Source organism: Phyllobates terribilis, unplaced genomic scaffold, assembly GCF_046119375.1.
Source record: "Phyllobates terribilis strain yellow unplaced genomic scaffold, ASM4611937v1 Scaffold_12__6_contigs__length_324123572, whole genome shotgun sequence".
NCBI lineage: Eukaryota > Metazoa > Chordata > Amphibia > Anura > Dendrobatidae > Phyllobates > Phyllobates terribilis.
The window spans coordinates 76983444-77000111 of record NW_027362772.1 but is presented as its reverse complement, the minus strand read 5'-3'; the positions used below and the strand labels follow the sequence as shown (position 1 = coordinate 77000111).

The 16668-nt window shown below is 39.9% G+C and overlaps 2 protein-coding genes across 2 annotated transcripts in view; one reads left to right on the top strand and one right to left on the bottom strand.

Moving 5' to 3' along the window:
- The window catches only part of LOC141172133 (trypsin-3-like), a 33207-nt gene extending 22408 nt beyond the window's left edge, over window positions 1-10799 (top strand). The window contains exons 4-5 of the mRNA XM_073656000.1: window positions 6655-6791; window positions 10592-10799. Coding sequence (XP_073512101.1) covers window positions 6655-6791; window positions 10592-10741 — 287 coding nt within the window. The 3' untranslated portion in view covers window positions 10742-10799. The remainder of the gene's footprint in view (window positions 1-6654; window positions 6792-10591) is intronic.
- A 2491-nt stretch (window positions 10800-13290) lies between these two features.
- LOC141173091 (C-X-C chemokine receptor type 3-2-like) lies at window positions 13291-15200 on the bottom strand. Its single transcript, XM_073657735.1, has one exon. The coding sequence runs from the start codon at window positions 15121-15123 to the stop codon at window positions 14209-14211; it is 915 nt and encodes a 304-aa protein (XP_073513836.1). The 5' UTR covers window positions 15124-15200; the 3' UTR covers window positions 13291-14208.
- Window positions 15201-16668: the final 1468 nt, after the last annotated feature.

The following is a 16668-nucleotide window of genomic DNA, read 5'->3' as shown; positions in this document are numbered from 1 at the left end:
AACAAAAGCTATCAAAGGAGAACAGTTTTAATAGCTCAGCGTAACAAATATATTACGTTTTTTCTCCAAATTACAAAATCTCATTTTTAAAAATTATTTAACCCTATGATAGAATCCCTCACAAGATTACTAATTTGCAAATCATATGTTACGTCAAGGTCACTTGATGCAACGTATCAATGGCTTCATTTAAGCAGCATTAGGTTTGCATACAATAAAACAAATTAAATACTTGAACTAGATAGGGGAGTGTTTGTTAACTTTGACGTTTGAGTGCATATTAGACATAAGGCTAAGTCAAGAGAGAGGTCAAAAAGTTAAGAGAAGAGAACATTGCCTTCTACAAACAAGGAAAAGGATACAAAAAAAGTGAAAAGTCAATGAATGTTCCTAGATATACAGATGAAAGCAGAGTTCACAAGTTCAAAGTTACAGGAACACTGACTACATTACCTGGATGTGGCAGAGGGAGGAAGTTGTCACAGATTGCCATTAGAGGAGGCCGATAGTTAATAAAACCCCAAGTGACTGCAAAAGACTTGCAGCAAGATTTGGTGAAGTTTCAGTTTGCACAGTGAGGTGCACACTAAACACTGAAGGTCTTCATAGCGAGTCTCCAAAGCATCACCTCTATTGGCTCAAAAAGACAAGAAAAGTCACCTCTGATAGGTTCACAGCCATATAAATTGGCTACAAATTCTGCACAGCAATGGAACAAAACTGAATCAGTGTGAAGCCTGGTGGAGGAAGAATGAAGCATATGCTGATACGAATATCCTTCCAACAATAAAGTATGATAGTGGCTGGGTGGTGTCTACAGTGAAGCATGGTGGTGGCTCGGTGATACCTACAGTGAAGTCTGTCAGTGGCTTGGTGATGTCTACAGTGCAGCATGGAGGTGATTCAGATATGCATACAGTGGAGCATGGTGATGGCTCGGGAATGCCTACAGTAAAGCATGTCAGTAGCTCAATCATGCCTATGCTTATAGTAAAGCTTAGCAGTGGCTCATGATGTCCACAGTGAAGCATGGTGATGGCTCATGATGCCCACAGTGAAACATGGCAAGTTCTCAGGGTCTATAGTGAAGCATAATAGTGGCTTATGATGCCAACAATGAAGCATGGTGATGCCTATAGTGAAGCATGGTGGTGGCTGATGATGCCTACAGTGAAGCATGGTGATGCCTATAGTGAAGCATGGTGGTGACTTGGAGATGACAACAGTGAAGCACAGCAGTGGCTGGGTGATGTTCTGGGGCTGCTTTGCTTACTCTGGCACAGGAAGGATGCAACACATGAAGAACATGATGGATTCAATCAAGTTTTAGGAAATTCCAGGAGAGAATGTCATGCTTTCTATGAAGAAGCTGAAGCTTGGGCATCATTGGACCATCCAACCGGACAATGATTGGAAGCTTACCTCAAAGTCCAACATTGCTTCGATTCAAAAAAAATTCCTAAAATATTCTGACATGACTGTCACAGTCGCCTGATTTGAACCCAATAGGAAATGGTAGGATTTGAATAAAGAGGTTGCAGTATGCTAATCCAAGAATATGAGTCACTTGAAGGCCATTGCTTATGAGTTATGGGATAAGATTCCTCAGGAACGCTTGCAGAAGCTGGTGTCTTGCTGTGCATCATATATGCAGCAGGTCACAACAGTTAGAGAAGATGTACTAAAGACATTTGTCATGAAATGGTGAATAATTCTGAGATGGAAATAGTTAGGAAAAGTGGTGATTTGTGCAGATTTTGGAAAACCACTTGATATATTAATTGTGTTGAGAAGAGATATATAAATTGTTCTTCAACAGAAGCTTTGTACAGTTTGCAAATAAACTTAGTTCCAATGGGGACAGGGTGTGTATTATTTGTGAGGGTTGTAAGCATTGGTGGAGATGGTTTTAAGATTTCTACTACAAATGTTTTGTGGTGCTCGAACACCTCTAAGAGTAATAAGTATGTACTGTACTTTCAATATGTTTCCCGAAGTCTGTAGGTTTTGGTAACCACAAAAAAAACACACACATAGTAGTTTAACCCAACATGAGCTGACAAGTCACAATTTTTGAGTGTTGTTGGTTTCATTGCTCATAAAGAAACTGGTTTGACATTACAAATTAAGGCAGGAGATAAAGATTTTTTTTTCACATGTGCTTGAATAATAGTAGACATGGGTTTGTTTGACAAATCCACAAGACTTGGTGCAACCATCAGCTATAGAAAAACCAGGATAGATGATACCCCTGGTTCCTTTATGAGGTTGTCTTAGTTTTAGTCAATCACTTTTCATTCTAAAGGTGTATTGCGCTTGCTTTATGTAGGATCCTCATTATTGACTATTTATGGCTTCAAAACTAAGTTTGAACCATAAAAACAGCACAGTTCTACAGATCTATAGCATGTAGTCTAGGAGGACATCTCAATATGGATATCCCTAGAATGCGTAACCCGGGCCTTTTACTTTTTTGCTATTTTCTGCAAAATTTCTTTATTTAGAATTTTGAAACTCTAGGTATTCCTCAAGTATCTCGTTGTTGGTAATATCCACTTGTTCATATAATTTTATGTGATAGGCATTTTGGTATAACAATGCTTTTTTGGGGAAACCCCATATTTACAGAACCCGGGCCTATTAGGCCGGTAATATGTTTATCTTGTACTCATCAGTGTTTGTGTCTCAAGTTACTGTGCTATTGTAGTCAGGGTTGCTGGGGAGAGGGGTGGATCATGCTTGTGTGTCGAAAGACCTCTGATGATGTAATGGCCATGTGATCTTGGGAGAGAGACTGACTCTTCCTTCCCAATGCCATAAGGCCATGATATTGCTTCCGGAAAAAAAAATCGCAAAATATCTCAAAAGAAAAATTGTTTGCTTATATTGGACTAACTGACAGGGTGTAAAAAACGTTGTGATGTTCCTATCAGAGAATTATTTCTGGACCCACTTTCTGATCCACACTACAAAGCAACAATGTCAGTGAATAGATACAGTGGGTTCGGAAAGTATTCAGACCCCTTTAAATTTTTCACTCTTTGTTTCATTGCAGCCATTTGGTAAATTCTAAAAAGTTCATTTTTTTCTCATTAAAGTACACTCTGCACCCCATCTTGACTGAAAAATAACATAGAAATGTAGAAATTTTTGAAAATGTATTAAAAAAGAAAAACTGAAATATCCCATGATCATAAGTATTCAGACCCTTTGCTCAGACACTCATATTTAAGTCATATGCTGTCCATTTCCTTGTGATCCTCTTTGAGATGGTTCTACTCCTTCAGACCAAATGAGAATCATGAGCTCAAAGGAACTGCCCAAGGAGCTCAGAGACAGAATTGTGGCAAGGCACAGATCTGGCCAAGGTTACAAAAGAATTTCTGCATTACTCAAGGTTCCTAAGAACATAGTGGCCTCCATAATACTCAAATGGAAGAAGTTTGGGACCACCAGAAATCTTCCTAGACCTTGTCGTCCAGCCAAACTGAGCAATCGTGGTAGAAGAGCCTTGGTGAGAGAGGTAAAGAAGAACCCCAAGATCACTGTAGTTGAGCTCCAGAGATGCAGTGGGGAGATGGGAGAAAGTTCCACAAAGTCAAATATCACTGCAGCCCTCCACCAGTTTGGACTTTATGGCAGAGTGCCAGACGGAAGCCTCTCCTCAGTGCAAGACATATTAAAGCCCGCATAGAGTTTGCTCGAGAACACATGAAGGACTCACAGACTATGAGAAATAAGATTCACTGGTCTGATGAGACAAAGATAGAACTTTTTGGTGATAATTCTAAGCGTTATGTATGGAGAAAATCAGGCACTGCTCATCACCTGCCCAATACAATCCAACAGTGAAACATGGTGGTGGCAGCATCATGCTATGGGGGTGTTTTTCAGCTGCAGGGACAGGATGACTGGTTGCAATTGAAGGAAACATGAATGCAGCCAAGTACAGAGATATCCTGGATGAAAACCCTTTCCAGAGTGCTCTGGACCTCAGACTTGGCCGAAGGTTCACCTTCCAACAAGACAATGACGCTAAGCACACAGCTAAAATAACAAAGGAGTGGCTTCAGAACAACTCTGTGACCATTCTTGACTGGCCCAACCAGAGCTCTGACCTAAACCATATTGAGCATCTCTGGAGAGACCTGAAATTGCTGTCCACCAACGTTCACCATCCAACCTGACGGAACTGGAGAGGATCTGCAAGAAAGAATGGCAGAGGATCCCCAAATCCAGGTGTGAAAAACTTGTTGCATCATTCCCAAGAAGACTCATGGCTGTACTAGCTCAAAAGGGTGCTTCTACTCAATACTGAGCAAAGGGTCTGAATACTTATGACCATGTGATATTTCAGTTTTTCTTTTTTAATAAATTTGCAAAAATTTCGACATTTCTGTTTTTTTCAGTCAAGATGGGGTGCAGAGTGTACTTTAATGAGAAAAAAAATGTGAACTTTTTTGAATTTACCAAATGGCTGCAATGAAACAAAGAGTGAAACATTTAAAGGGGTCTGAATACTTTCCGTACTCACTGTATGAGGAAATTCGGAGAAGCCTTCAATTTGATGACAAGAGAACTCGTCCTGCGAAGTTGGAAATGGATCAATTGGCACCTATCAGTTAAATATGGAATATTTTTCTCAAGAATTGTACCAAGCTCTACAATCCTAGTGCTAATGTAACAGTGGATGAGCAACTTGTAGCCTACAGAGGACATTGCAAGTTCATTCAATATATGCCTAGTAAACCAGCCAAGTATGGAATAAAAATATTCTGGATATGTGATTCTGCAAAATCTACTGTGGCAAAGAAGTTTGCGCTCCAGTGCAGAAAGACCTAGGTTCTGACATTGTGAAAAAAACTTGCTGTACCAATTTACAATTGTGGTAGAAACATTACAATGGACAATTACTTTACTAATGTTGAACTGGGCAATTTTTTGCTTTACAAAGATCTTACAGTTGTTGGTACTATGAAGCCGAATTGACGAGATATTCGTCCGGTGATGAAGCACATTCCATAGCGAGCACTTTTTGATAGTGTCTTTGGTTTTTGCAACAATAGTATCTTACAAAGCGAAGAAGGAAAAATCTGTTATATTACTCAGTACCATGAATCATGATTCCAGTAATGACAGGAAACAGAAACCAGAAATAATCCTGCACCATAATATAACTAAAGGAGGTGTGGACAAGATGGATGAAATGGTTGGAGAATATTCATGCAAGAGGCAAACAAAACATTGGCCTGTAGTCATTTTTTCAAATATGCTTGATGTATCAGCCCTTAATTCCTACAGTATTTATACTGAAACTCATCCCGATTTCCATGCTAGGAGGAAGGACAGGAGACGCCTATTCTTGAAGGACATTTGCCATGAACTTGTAATGCCTCATATGATGCAGCGAAGCACCATACAATGCTTGCCAAAGCAAACTAGAGAAGCTATGAAACAGTGTGGCATATTCCATTTTCAGACTAAAAAGAAAATAGAGCCATCTCACCCACACTCCTCTTTGACAAAGAACACAGAACTGCATTTGAAACGCGTTGCTTTGCCTGTATTTCTTCTCATGGAATTGCCATTTTACCAATGAATCCTTTTTTGCACACGAGGGAAGCTGGAATGTACTTTTGATATATTCCATTTTCAGGCAATTCCAGAGCCAGGAGAAAGAAAACGAAAGCGTTGTTTTATTTGTCCAACAAACAAAGACAGGAAAACTGAGCATTACTGTACCATTTGTGGAGAAAATGTCTGTAAAGAACATTCTTCAGAAAAGATAACGTGTAAAATTTGCGGAAGATCAATAAAATTGAAAAGGAAAAGTTGGAAAAGAAATGTAGCTGCAGCTAGTTTACTTCAACATTTATATACCCTTGTTTGTGTGTTTTTTATATCTTTGTTTTAAATTTGAAAAAAAATTGTTAAATGATAAAAAGGATTCATCACATAGAATGCATAATGTGGGCCTTTTAGGCCCATGTACTTGCTTTTTTAGCGTTTTTTGCAAACAATTATAATTACAATGTTGTGCATTTTTCATATCTTACTTTGCAATTTTAAAATAAACTTGTAAAAGTTATTTATTTGAGTTCCTCCATATGATTTGCACAAGGGCCTTAAAGGCCCGGCTTATGTGAAAGTGTATATTTCAGATGTCACTCATTCTAGGTTTGAGCGATTGGATGGGGATCACTCAATCAGTTCTCTTATTTATGTGCATCTCTCACTTCGAAGGACCAGACTGATCTCGGATAATATAGACAAACCATTATAAACCATTATTCAATATTGTGCAATACTTCATTACTCCTGTGGTGGCGCTGTAGTGCATTCTTTCCCAGTTTACAGAGGACATCTTGTTATTAAACTTAATGCTAAATGAAAAATGTCCATCAATGAGTATAGATCCATTAAATAACTAAGCTACCCCTTTCTTTATCATGGCTAGTAAAGAGAGAGAGAAGGGGGCTGGCTTAGCTATTGAAATGAACCAGTCAGTAAGCCCCCTTCACCTTTTCTAATTTTTAGAAGTGATGAATTTTAATGTCTGCATTTTTGGAACACATTAAGAAAGTAGAAATGAATATCTTCAGAAAAGTGTATGAAAATGTATATAACTCTGATAATTATTTATCTTTTTTGCAGTTCAGTATCCAGATAACTTACAATGTTTGGATGTTCCTGTTCTTTCAACCTCAAACTGTAAATCTTCTTATCCCAACAAAATCACCAATAATATGTTTTGTGCCGGTTACTTAGAGGGTGGAAAGGACTCGTGTCAGGTAAGTATAGAAAGAAAGATGTGTATCATTTATTGGGACTAGTCCTATGGAAAGGGGAAGTAAAGGATGATTTCTGCCAACTTCCTTTTATGCTTCCTTGCTGTAAGGACTATTACTTGTGTAATGTATAAACTCATCCAATCAGAAGTTATAACCCTGCTGCTCCCTGTTCCCAATCTCTAAAACAGTAAAAACTGCAGCTGCATCTCCCTCCTCTCCCCTCCTCCTTATGTATTTCACATTAGAGGCATATTCCTCTGCAGCTATAAGTGTTTTTTGTGTGGGAGACTGGATGAATTTTCTTTTCTCTTAGGTATTATACTAACGGTGCAATATAGATTTTTTATTAATAGCTAGTCGAATCTGCCATAAAAACATGAAACATAAAGCAAAACCGCCAACACTTAAGTGTGATGCAGTAAATAGGATCTTGTATCTCTCAATACTTTGTTTCCCCATAAAATAACAATCACCTTTTTCTAAACTCTATGTTCCTATTACCACTGAAAATGGATAAATTGTCAACTGGGTACTGATGAGCAATTCAATTCATGCTGCCTAGTTGGGTTCTCATTTGACAGAAGGTCTTTGCTTCTGTGCTCGGCTTCCATGGGCCCGAATCCTAGGCTCCTCTGCCACTTACTAGTCACTAGGTGTCATACACCATTGTGAGATGTGTCGTGGGCTCATGGTGCTACTAATGTCATGGGGATACCGTGACAGAGAGCTGTCAGAAGATTGCGGCGTCTGGTTTCACAAACTCCTGCACTGGTTAGAAGTACTTCACCATCTTACTAAACAGTGCAGTTTTTTTCCTTGCTAGCAGTGCAAGGGTTAATCTGTTCAGTTGAAGATTCCGGAGCTTTCCTATCTGGATTGTCTCAGCTGTTCAGTGTTGGCCACTCCCCTCTGCTATATATGCTGGTCTCTGGCACTGAAGAATTGCCAGTTTTAGTTCTTACTGCCTGGTTTTGAGTTGGATGTGTAGTTCATGGATGGAGGTGGCATTTGGAGATTTGTTCAGGAGACTGTTGCTTGGAGTTTTGTTTATGTACATATTCCCATCCTCTCCTATTTGGTTTCTCCTTCCTTATCTCCCATGTGTTCCACTCTGTTGTTTGGGGAGTGTATTCTGTAGAATTTTTATTTTCATTTATCCCTGTCAGTCTTCCCTTGTTTGTCTGGTATTGTCTGGTATCATTTGTCTGTATTCCTCCCACCTCACTGGGTGGGTGAGGGGACAGATAATGGTTGATTTAGTAGCATAACAAGGCATGGAACCAGGTGTCTCCACCTTTTAGGAGTAATCCAGGGGACTGAGATAGATTAGGGCGCCCCTAGCTCTAGTGACCTGGATAGTGGCCACATTCCCAAGGCACTACGTGACAACTAAGAGCTACATGTACTGGTTTGAGGTTACCGTGTACTGGAAGTGTGTAGTCAATAGCTCATCTCTGTAACTGGGTGTTGTCATGCTCAGCGGGTCATCTCCTTGCCCAGTTCAACACTGTCCAACCAATGCTTGCAGTGTCACAATGTATAGAGATACACAGTGGCGTAACTTGAGTCTTGTGGGCTCCAACGGGGCCCATAATTATTGCAAGTCTTTTATTGCAAGTCTTTAACAGTCTTTAACAGGGCAAGTCTTTTAAAAAGGGCCAAATGGGCCTTTTGGACCCCCTAGGCTTCAGGGTCCTGGTTGGTTGCAATCCCTGAACCTGTCATAGTTACCCCTAGTGTCGGACTGGGGTGCCAAGGGCCCACCAGTAACCAACTCCAGGGCCCCACTTTTCATCTACATGCAAATGTGACATTATCCTCAATCACAAATTTATATAACAATGATCTGGGTACATTGTTAGATGAATAAGATGCTGCCTTTGTCTGTACATAGTGATTCAAGTATATACTGCTCATATAAGAGGGTGGGAGCCCACCGGAGGATTCTCCTGTTCTCCTGTGGGCCAGTCCAAGCCTGGCTATGCCCTCAGAGATACATCCTATTGCTATGCATTACCCAGTTGTCAATTAAAAGGAACGACACAATGTTGATCAAACATGAATTAGTATTAATACTCGTCTCCAAAATTAGCATTTGGCCTTGAGGGCATGTTTGTAGTTTGCAACCACTTAATAGAGAAATAATAACTGTTGTGGACAGTAACATTTCTGTTATGTAGCAGCCGTTCTCCCGTACAGGGGTATGATGCCACTGTCTGACACATCCACCACCTAAATGCAACTTGATATAAGTCATCAATTGGGTCACACCGTGAGAATTTTCTTTTGCAACTTTTTCTCATTGCATTCATATATAAAGTCTTGTGGTCACGTTACTTTACTGTTCAGAGTTCATGACCCGGCAGAGTCATAATGAAAGGCTCGATTTTAGCATTAGCAGATTCTCTACGTGCAGTGATATATACACTGACTACTTCCAGCGATACAGAATAGATCATGCAGTGCTGGATTGGCAAGAACTTGCCTATTGTCTGACCACATGGGTCTCACTCAGGGCCGGCAACAGGGCCTTTAGGTAACAAAATCTCACTGGACGACTCTGCACTTTTGATGTTTTCTCCCCGCCTCCCAAGAGCTATAATTTTTCTTATTTTTTGATTGACAGAGTTGTATTAGGCTTGTAGTTTGCACTATGAGCTGTATTTTTCTTGCATTACCAATTTGGGGTCTATACGACTTTCTGATGTCTTTTTATTAATTTTTTTTTTTGGGGGGGGACTAACCAAAAAACATCAATTTTGAGATTTTGATTTTTTTTCTGTTTCAGCATTTAGAGATATTATGATATTTTACTAGTTTGGATAGTTAACAAATATGTACATTTTTTGTATTTTTTAGATTTTATTTAACTTCTGGGAGAGAAAGGGAGTGAGTTAAACTGTTATGTATATATATATATATATATATATATATGTATCAAAAGTGACACCTTCCAACTAGAGATGAGTGTCCAGGTACCTGATGGCTAGATGGAAGGCCCGCAAAGGCCTTAACTTCCGTCGTCCACGGTGTGGCATTTAACTTATCAGGGCTGGCGCGACGTTATCTGTGAGACGTGACGCATAGATGGTGTCACACCAGCCCTGGCTAAGCTGTGCCGGGGACCCCAAAAGGTAAGAGATTCTTAGACCTCTTTTTTAGCCATCAGGTACCTAGACACTAGACATGAGTCTCGCAAATTAATCAGCTTATCTCTACTCCCAATCATTTCCAACCTCCTAAGTGCCGCTGTCAATTGAACTTCTCGCCCACGCCCAAGGAGCACCAAGCACTTGAGCTTGGTTTGAACAGTCTTTTTCTTCTAACAGGCTCTCTTTAAGATGTCTACTCCATGGTTCACATAAAATCTTCTGCTACAACTTTCTTTTGCTATTTTCTCTGCTTGCAATTCTTCATTATAGTCTGTGATGGATGTTGCAGATTTTCAAGATCATAGGGCGAAAAGTTAGAGGACAATCCCTACTGTGCAGGCTTGGACTGGCCCACAGGAGAACAGGAGAATTCTCCGGTGGGCCACCACCCTCTTATATGAGCAGTCCTTGGCACAATATACTTGAATCACTACGTACAGGCAAAGGTGGAATCTTATTCATTTAACAATCTACCCAGTTCATTGTTATATAAATTTGTGATTGAGGATAATGTCACATTGGCATGGAGCTGAAAAGTGGGGCTCTGGAGTTTGTTACTGGTGAGCCCAAGGCACCCCAGTCCAACACTGTATTTGTGTGTTTATTACTTTTATTATATATCACAGTGATGCATTGATGTATTTGCAGGGCGACTCCGGTGGACCTCTGATCTGCAACGGAGAACTATACGGAGTGGTATCCTGGGGGCAAGGTTGTGCGCTTACTGGATATCCGGGTGTCTACACCAAAGTCTGCATCTATTTCGACTGGATCAAAAATGTTATTGACAACTATTAGCAAGGAGCATTGATCACTTATCATATATTACTCTGCATTAAAGCATCTGATATTATAATTTTCCGGAATGTATGACTGTTCTTATCTGTGGTTATTGACGCTACTGAACAAATACTGAAACCCCAGCAGTTCTCGGCCACAAGTGCATTCAGCAAAGGATTTTATTCGACTTTTACCACAACCCAGAAACTATTTGGTTGTGATAGAACAGAAAATTGAAATAAATAGGAACACCTGTTCTTGGCTGTAGAAGCAAATACAATCTTTTATTTTCTGAGCATTTGTGAGGTCAGACATTGATGTTGGGGAGAGGCTGGGCTCACAATCTCCATTCTTGGATGGAGTTGAGGAGCAGGCTCTGTATAGCCGGTCAAGTTCTTCCACCAAACTTCCCTGGCCATTACCTTATGGTCCTTGTGTATTGGGCACCGTCATGGGGACAAAAATGGGGCCTTCGCCAAAATTTTCACATAAAGTTGGAATCTACATTTGTCCACAATGTCTTGTGCTGAAGGATTAAGATTTCCCTTCACTGGAACTAAGTAGCCGAGACCGATCCCTGATCACAGCCCATAGTATTATCCTCCTCCACCATTTCTACATCGACATAATGCAGTCAGGGGGTAACGTCCTCCTGGAATCACCAAACTGAGACTCATCCATCTGACACCAGATAGAGAAGTGTGATCCACCACTGCAACGAACACGTCTCCTCCAGAGTCCAGTGGTGGCGGCTTTACACCACTCCATCCGACGCTCTGCATTGTGCTTGGTGATGTACGGCTGCATGAAGCTGCCCGGCCATGGAAACCCATGCCACCTATACTCATTCTATATAATGTATATATACAGTATCTGCCTCATCTAAAATCTGTAGGTGAGATTGTATGACTTTATTTTACTTTTCTGTTGGAGGAGTGAATGAACAACACAGGAGACAAAGAAAAAACAAGAATTATTTCCATTTAATGCACATGCCATTTTATTCCACAAAATGAAACTATTTTTAGGTGCTGTCCCTCTAAGACACTATGCATTAGAATATTTTTCACACTTATTCTTTTTTTTGTTACATTTACATCTAATTTTTTTTCTAAAAATGCAAATAGAAATATACATAGAATACAATTGACAGAAACATTACTTAACCGTTGCTCAACGTAACACATTAACAATATTAAAAAGGTTTGCATGAACAATGTCATGCATGAACAATGTCAGCGCCATTGAGCGGCAGATTTTGAGCTCCAGGTTCTATGTTCATTTGACCGTAAAAGACAATATTAACTCTAAAATTATTTTAAATGATCAGTAGTAGAAAAAAGTTGGTGATCTGCCCTGCTGGTTCTGTATCCGCAACAAAGATCCAATATGCGGTATCAGACTGTCTAAGCGGTTTTAATCTCAACGCGTTTCGAAGTTAGCAAACTTCTTCAGGAGAATAACAACAGTCCCTCTCCTGAGGAAGTTTGCTAACTTCAAAACATGTCGAGAACCAGAACCACAGGGCAGATCACAAACTTTTTTCCACTATTCTAATCATGTTGGACCTTCCAACCTGTTGGTGTTGCAGCAGCAGGAACAACTACTTTCCAAAGGGTAAACTTGTGTTGTGGGTTACACAACCTCACAAGGTGAGCAGTTACTGTATCCTTTCATCATATGCCGGTTTATCGGATAAAACCTTATTGTGCTTGTGTTGTCACCCTAGTTTCTCCTTTAAATGATAAGTAGCAGACACAAAACAATAATGGATTAATTCATATTTTTGGAGAGAAGGAGAGGATTCAATTCACAATCTGATTCAGAAAACCCATTATTGAATGTCCTGATAGTGAATTCTGTGCTTATAGGGGATATCCTGATTAGGACCCTCGACTACTAGTCAGAGCTGAATCCTGGAGAGCATCTATTGCATTCTATAAATTACATGGACATCCCATTGATTTTAAGAATTATGTAATGCTTCATTTGAACTGGGGTGGCACTACAGGAAAAAGGAATGATTTTTTCCATGGATTATTGCTTACTGGAGGGTTTGCATCAGCAGGATACCCTGTAAAAAGCTTTATATGGGGGCACGTTAAACATAAAGGTATTATTCAAAGTATGTAACCTTTTAAAGGGAATCCATCAGTAAATTCAACCCCACAAATCGCACATTTCGACATGCAGATCTTTGAAATGAGAATCCATTGACACCTTTATATCTTTTATCTGTTGCTGCACTTTGGAATAATTGGCGTTTTCATACATATGCAGCAGAGGTGTCAAGTGCGTTGGACATGACAGAGCACTTCTTGAGCCTCAGCCTCCAGAGGTTTTTTCCCTGCTCAGCACCAGCCTCTTTAGCTTTGATTAATAGTTTGCTGTCTGTATGACGTCAGATGTCGAAAAGAAAATGAGACAGCAAGCTATAAGTCAAGGTAAACAGGCTGGTGCTAGCCAGGGAAACAACCTCGGGAGGCAGAGACTTGTTAAGTGCTCTGTCACTCCCAAAGCACTTAGCACATTATTTGCATATTAATGAAAATGCTAATCACTCAGGAATGCAGCAACAGATAGAAAATATAAAGGTGTCTATGGATTAACATTTCAAAGACATGCATACACATATAAGTGATTTGGGGGTTTACCACACTGATGTATTCCCTTTAAGTAATATTTACAATTATAGGGGTTTTATATGATTAAAAAAAAGATCTGTTTACTTCCATAAATGCATCCACTTTTGTCCATTGGCTTCATCAGTCATTGCAACTTAGTTCTGCAAGCCCCAGCCTTACGATATCACATAGATCTATGATGCTATTAGTTAGGACCAGAAGACTTGCAATCAATCTGAGATTTGCGGCCATAATACGGATGCTAAATAGTACTCGCGTTATGATCATTTGAATGAGACCTTATTCAAGGGACTGAACCTATGCAATAGTAGACACAGCCTTTGCGAAAAAATTGCTCTATTTCCGAAAAGAAAAATAATCCCATAAAGCCCCTATAAGGCTAATTATTAAAGATGAGCAAAGCAATTTGAAGCAAATAAAAATTTGCCATCCATGAAATTCAGATTTGGAAGAATGCTAATCTTTTTTGATTTGTTTTGCTCGAATGGCCAGTCGCCATATTGCTATACTAAGTTTAGAATAGGCAAGGACTTTAAAAAAATATATTATTATATTCACTTCGCCCCTCACCTGTCCTACCACTGCAGCGTTCTGCCCTTGCTTGCTACCTACGGTCTTCTGGTACTACTTACTTGACTTCTGACACGTCCAACACTTACTATGTTGCCCGCATGTCATTGATGCTCTACTAGACATTGTGGACCATGTCAGAGGCCTAGGAGTTGGCACAGAAGCGAGCGGAGGACCGAACAGGGAGCTGTGGTGGCAAGATAGGTGAGGGGCAAGGTAATATTTTCTTAACCTCTGTCCATCCATTGAGATTTTATATCCATTATCCTGTTACATAATTTTGGAGTATGAGCGATTAGTGTCACTTAAGGCTGTCCCATCCCTGGAGAGAACCACACTAGAGTTGACCACGTGGTCAGATATCCTTTTGAAAACCCTAAAAATTTCTTTTCGGAATTTAACCCCAAAAAAGGCATAAATAATTGGGTTTATGCAAACATGAGAAAGGCCCAAAGTCTCAGTAATCGTCAAGCCAATGTCCAAAATCTCTTCGAAACGGCAGCTCCGGGAGAAGTAGCCCATTCTTTGAAGAATGTCAATGAGTTGCAAAGATGTATATGGTGCCCAGCAGAAGAAGAAGACAAGTAGGAGAACAACAATTACTAACTGAGACCTTCTGGATTGGTTTAATCTGGACTCTTGGAGAGTACAAAATATTCGAGAGTAGAAAAACAACATAAAAATCAATGGGATAATGAAAGCAATAACAATTTTCGTAAGTTGTAACGCAATCCTCAAAGAATTCGATTTTTCTGGGTCAAACTTGTAAAAGCAGACTGTTCTGTGGGACAGCAGGTTTTCTCCAACCTCACGAAAATAAAAGTCTTGCCAAGACAAAAAGCATGATAACCCCCAGATAAAAAGACAGATCATGATCAAGTGGCTCGGACGTTGCTTCTTATGAAGATCCACAGCATGGACAATGGAGAAATAACGACTCAAACTAATAGAAACTAGGAGTAAAATGCTACTATACATATTTATGGTGAACAGAGCTCCCAAAATCTTACAAGATACTTGACCAAATAACCAACCGTAGCCATACTGGATAGCCCAAAATGGTAGAGTAAGACCAAGAAGAAGGTCTGACAAGGCCAACTGGAAGAGATAGTGATCTGCTAGATGCCAGGAGGTTTGCCTGCTCATCAGTATGGTTAGCACTAATCCATTTCCTATTAGATCCATGAGAAAAACAATCGTCAAGGCTGCAGGAACAAAATATCTCAAAAACGACTCAGTTGGCTCACAAGGCGAGGTGTCCAAATCGGAGGCTGTATAATCCTAGAGACACATAATTGAATGACTTATTAAAACTTATTCTGGAACTTTTTCTTTATAACAAACTTTGCAATTGGATTTAATGGGGGAGAAGAAATACACAATCATATCAAGTGTTGCGGAACTAGATACAGAATACATGCTGAACTGCAGCAAAATCTGAAGGTGCGTGATACTTTCTTACCTAATCATCTGCTGCTTCTCAACTGTCTACTCCACCCACCAGGATAGAAGACAAACAGTTTAAAACTAGACCAGAAAGGGGGAAGATCCACCAAATTTATTATACTGGCCAATGCGGGGTGATATATTTGGCACAATTTTCTAGATGTTTTAGACTCTTTCGTACACTTCCTCTTGGTTGCCTTACTTTGGATTATCATTTTGTGCCAAGACTTTGGTGCAACTTTGGTTCAATCTAGTACATTTTAAGATTCTTCTAAGCCACTCTTCTATCTAACGAGGCTTAAAAATTCAAAATAAATTGGTGTAAGTCGGGCCACAAATAGCAATTTGCCCTCTTTGTATCTCAAAATCAGTTCACCTTGAGTAAAACAAAGAATTTCTTAATATTTTTCCAGATTTTAACTGTGGAAGATTGTATGTAGTCCAAGCTTTGGAAAGAAAAATTGGAAAGGGGGTTGTTCAGTCTTAAACTACAAGTCTGCAGTCCCTCTGTGTGATTTCAAACTTGAAGATCCTCACATCGCTGAAAAGGGCCAGGAATTTGGGCTTTGGATTGAGGACTTTCCTAGGAGAGATTTGGGTTGAGAGCTAAACGTCTCGACTAGTGATGAGCGAGCACTAAAATGCTCTGATACTCGTTGCTCGGGTCAAGCAAATTGGAATACTCGGGTGCTCGACCCGAGTAACAAGTCCAATGTAAGTCTATGGGAAACTCAAGCATTTTTCAGGAGGCTCCCCCCGGAGGTCTGCAGAGGGCCTAAAAATTGCCAAAATCGAAGGGAACAGTGCTCAAATTACATGGGAACAGCATGGGGAAGACCCCCTGGAAGCATTTTTGACTCCCAGGTCACTGCTGTCAACAGCGTTGTCAGAGTATTACTCCACTTTTATGGACTCACAATAAAACATACAAAAACTAAACCAAAATGGATTTTCCTGGGAAATATGTTAAGGATCATCCTTTCCAGGGTAATGACTTGTATATAAAGCAAAATAAATAACCAAAACCAAAAATACTCCTCCATACCTTGGGGTATGTTCACATGTAGCGTTTTTGCACTTTTGCATTGCTTTCAACCAAGACAAATGCATTCACTGGGAAATGTCATTTTAACATTTTACAACCTTATCTGGCCATGTGGTGTGTGACACATCATCAGACACATGCATACAGTGCTGAAAAGACATGGGAACAGCATGGGGAAGACCTCTGGAAGCATTTCTGACTCTCAGGTCACTGCCTAAAAGTGTGCCCATCATAAGTGA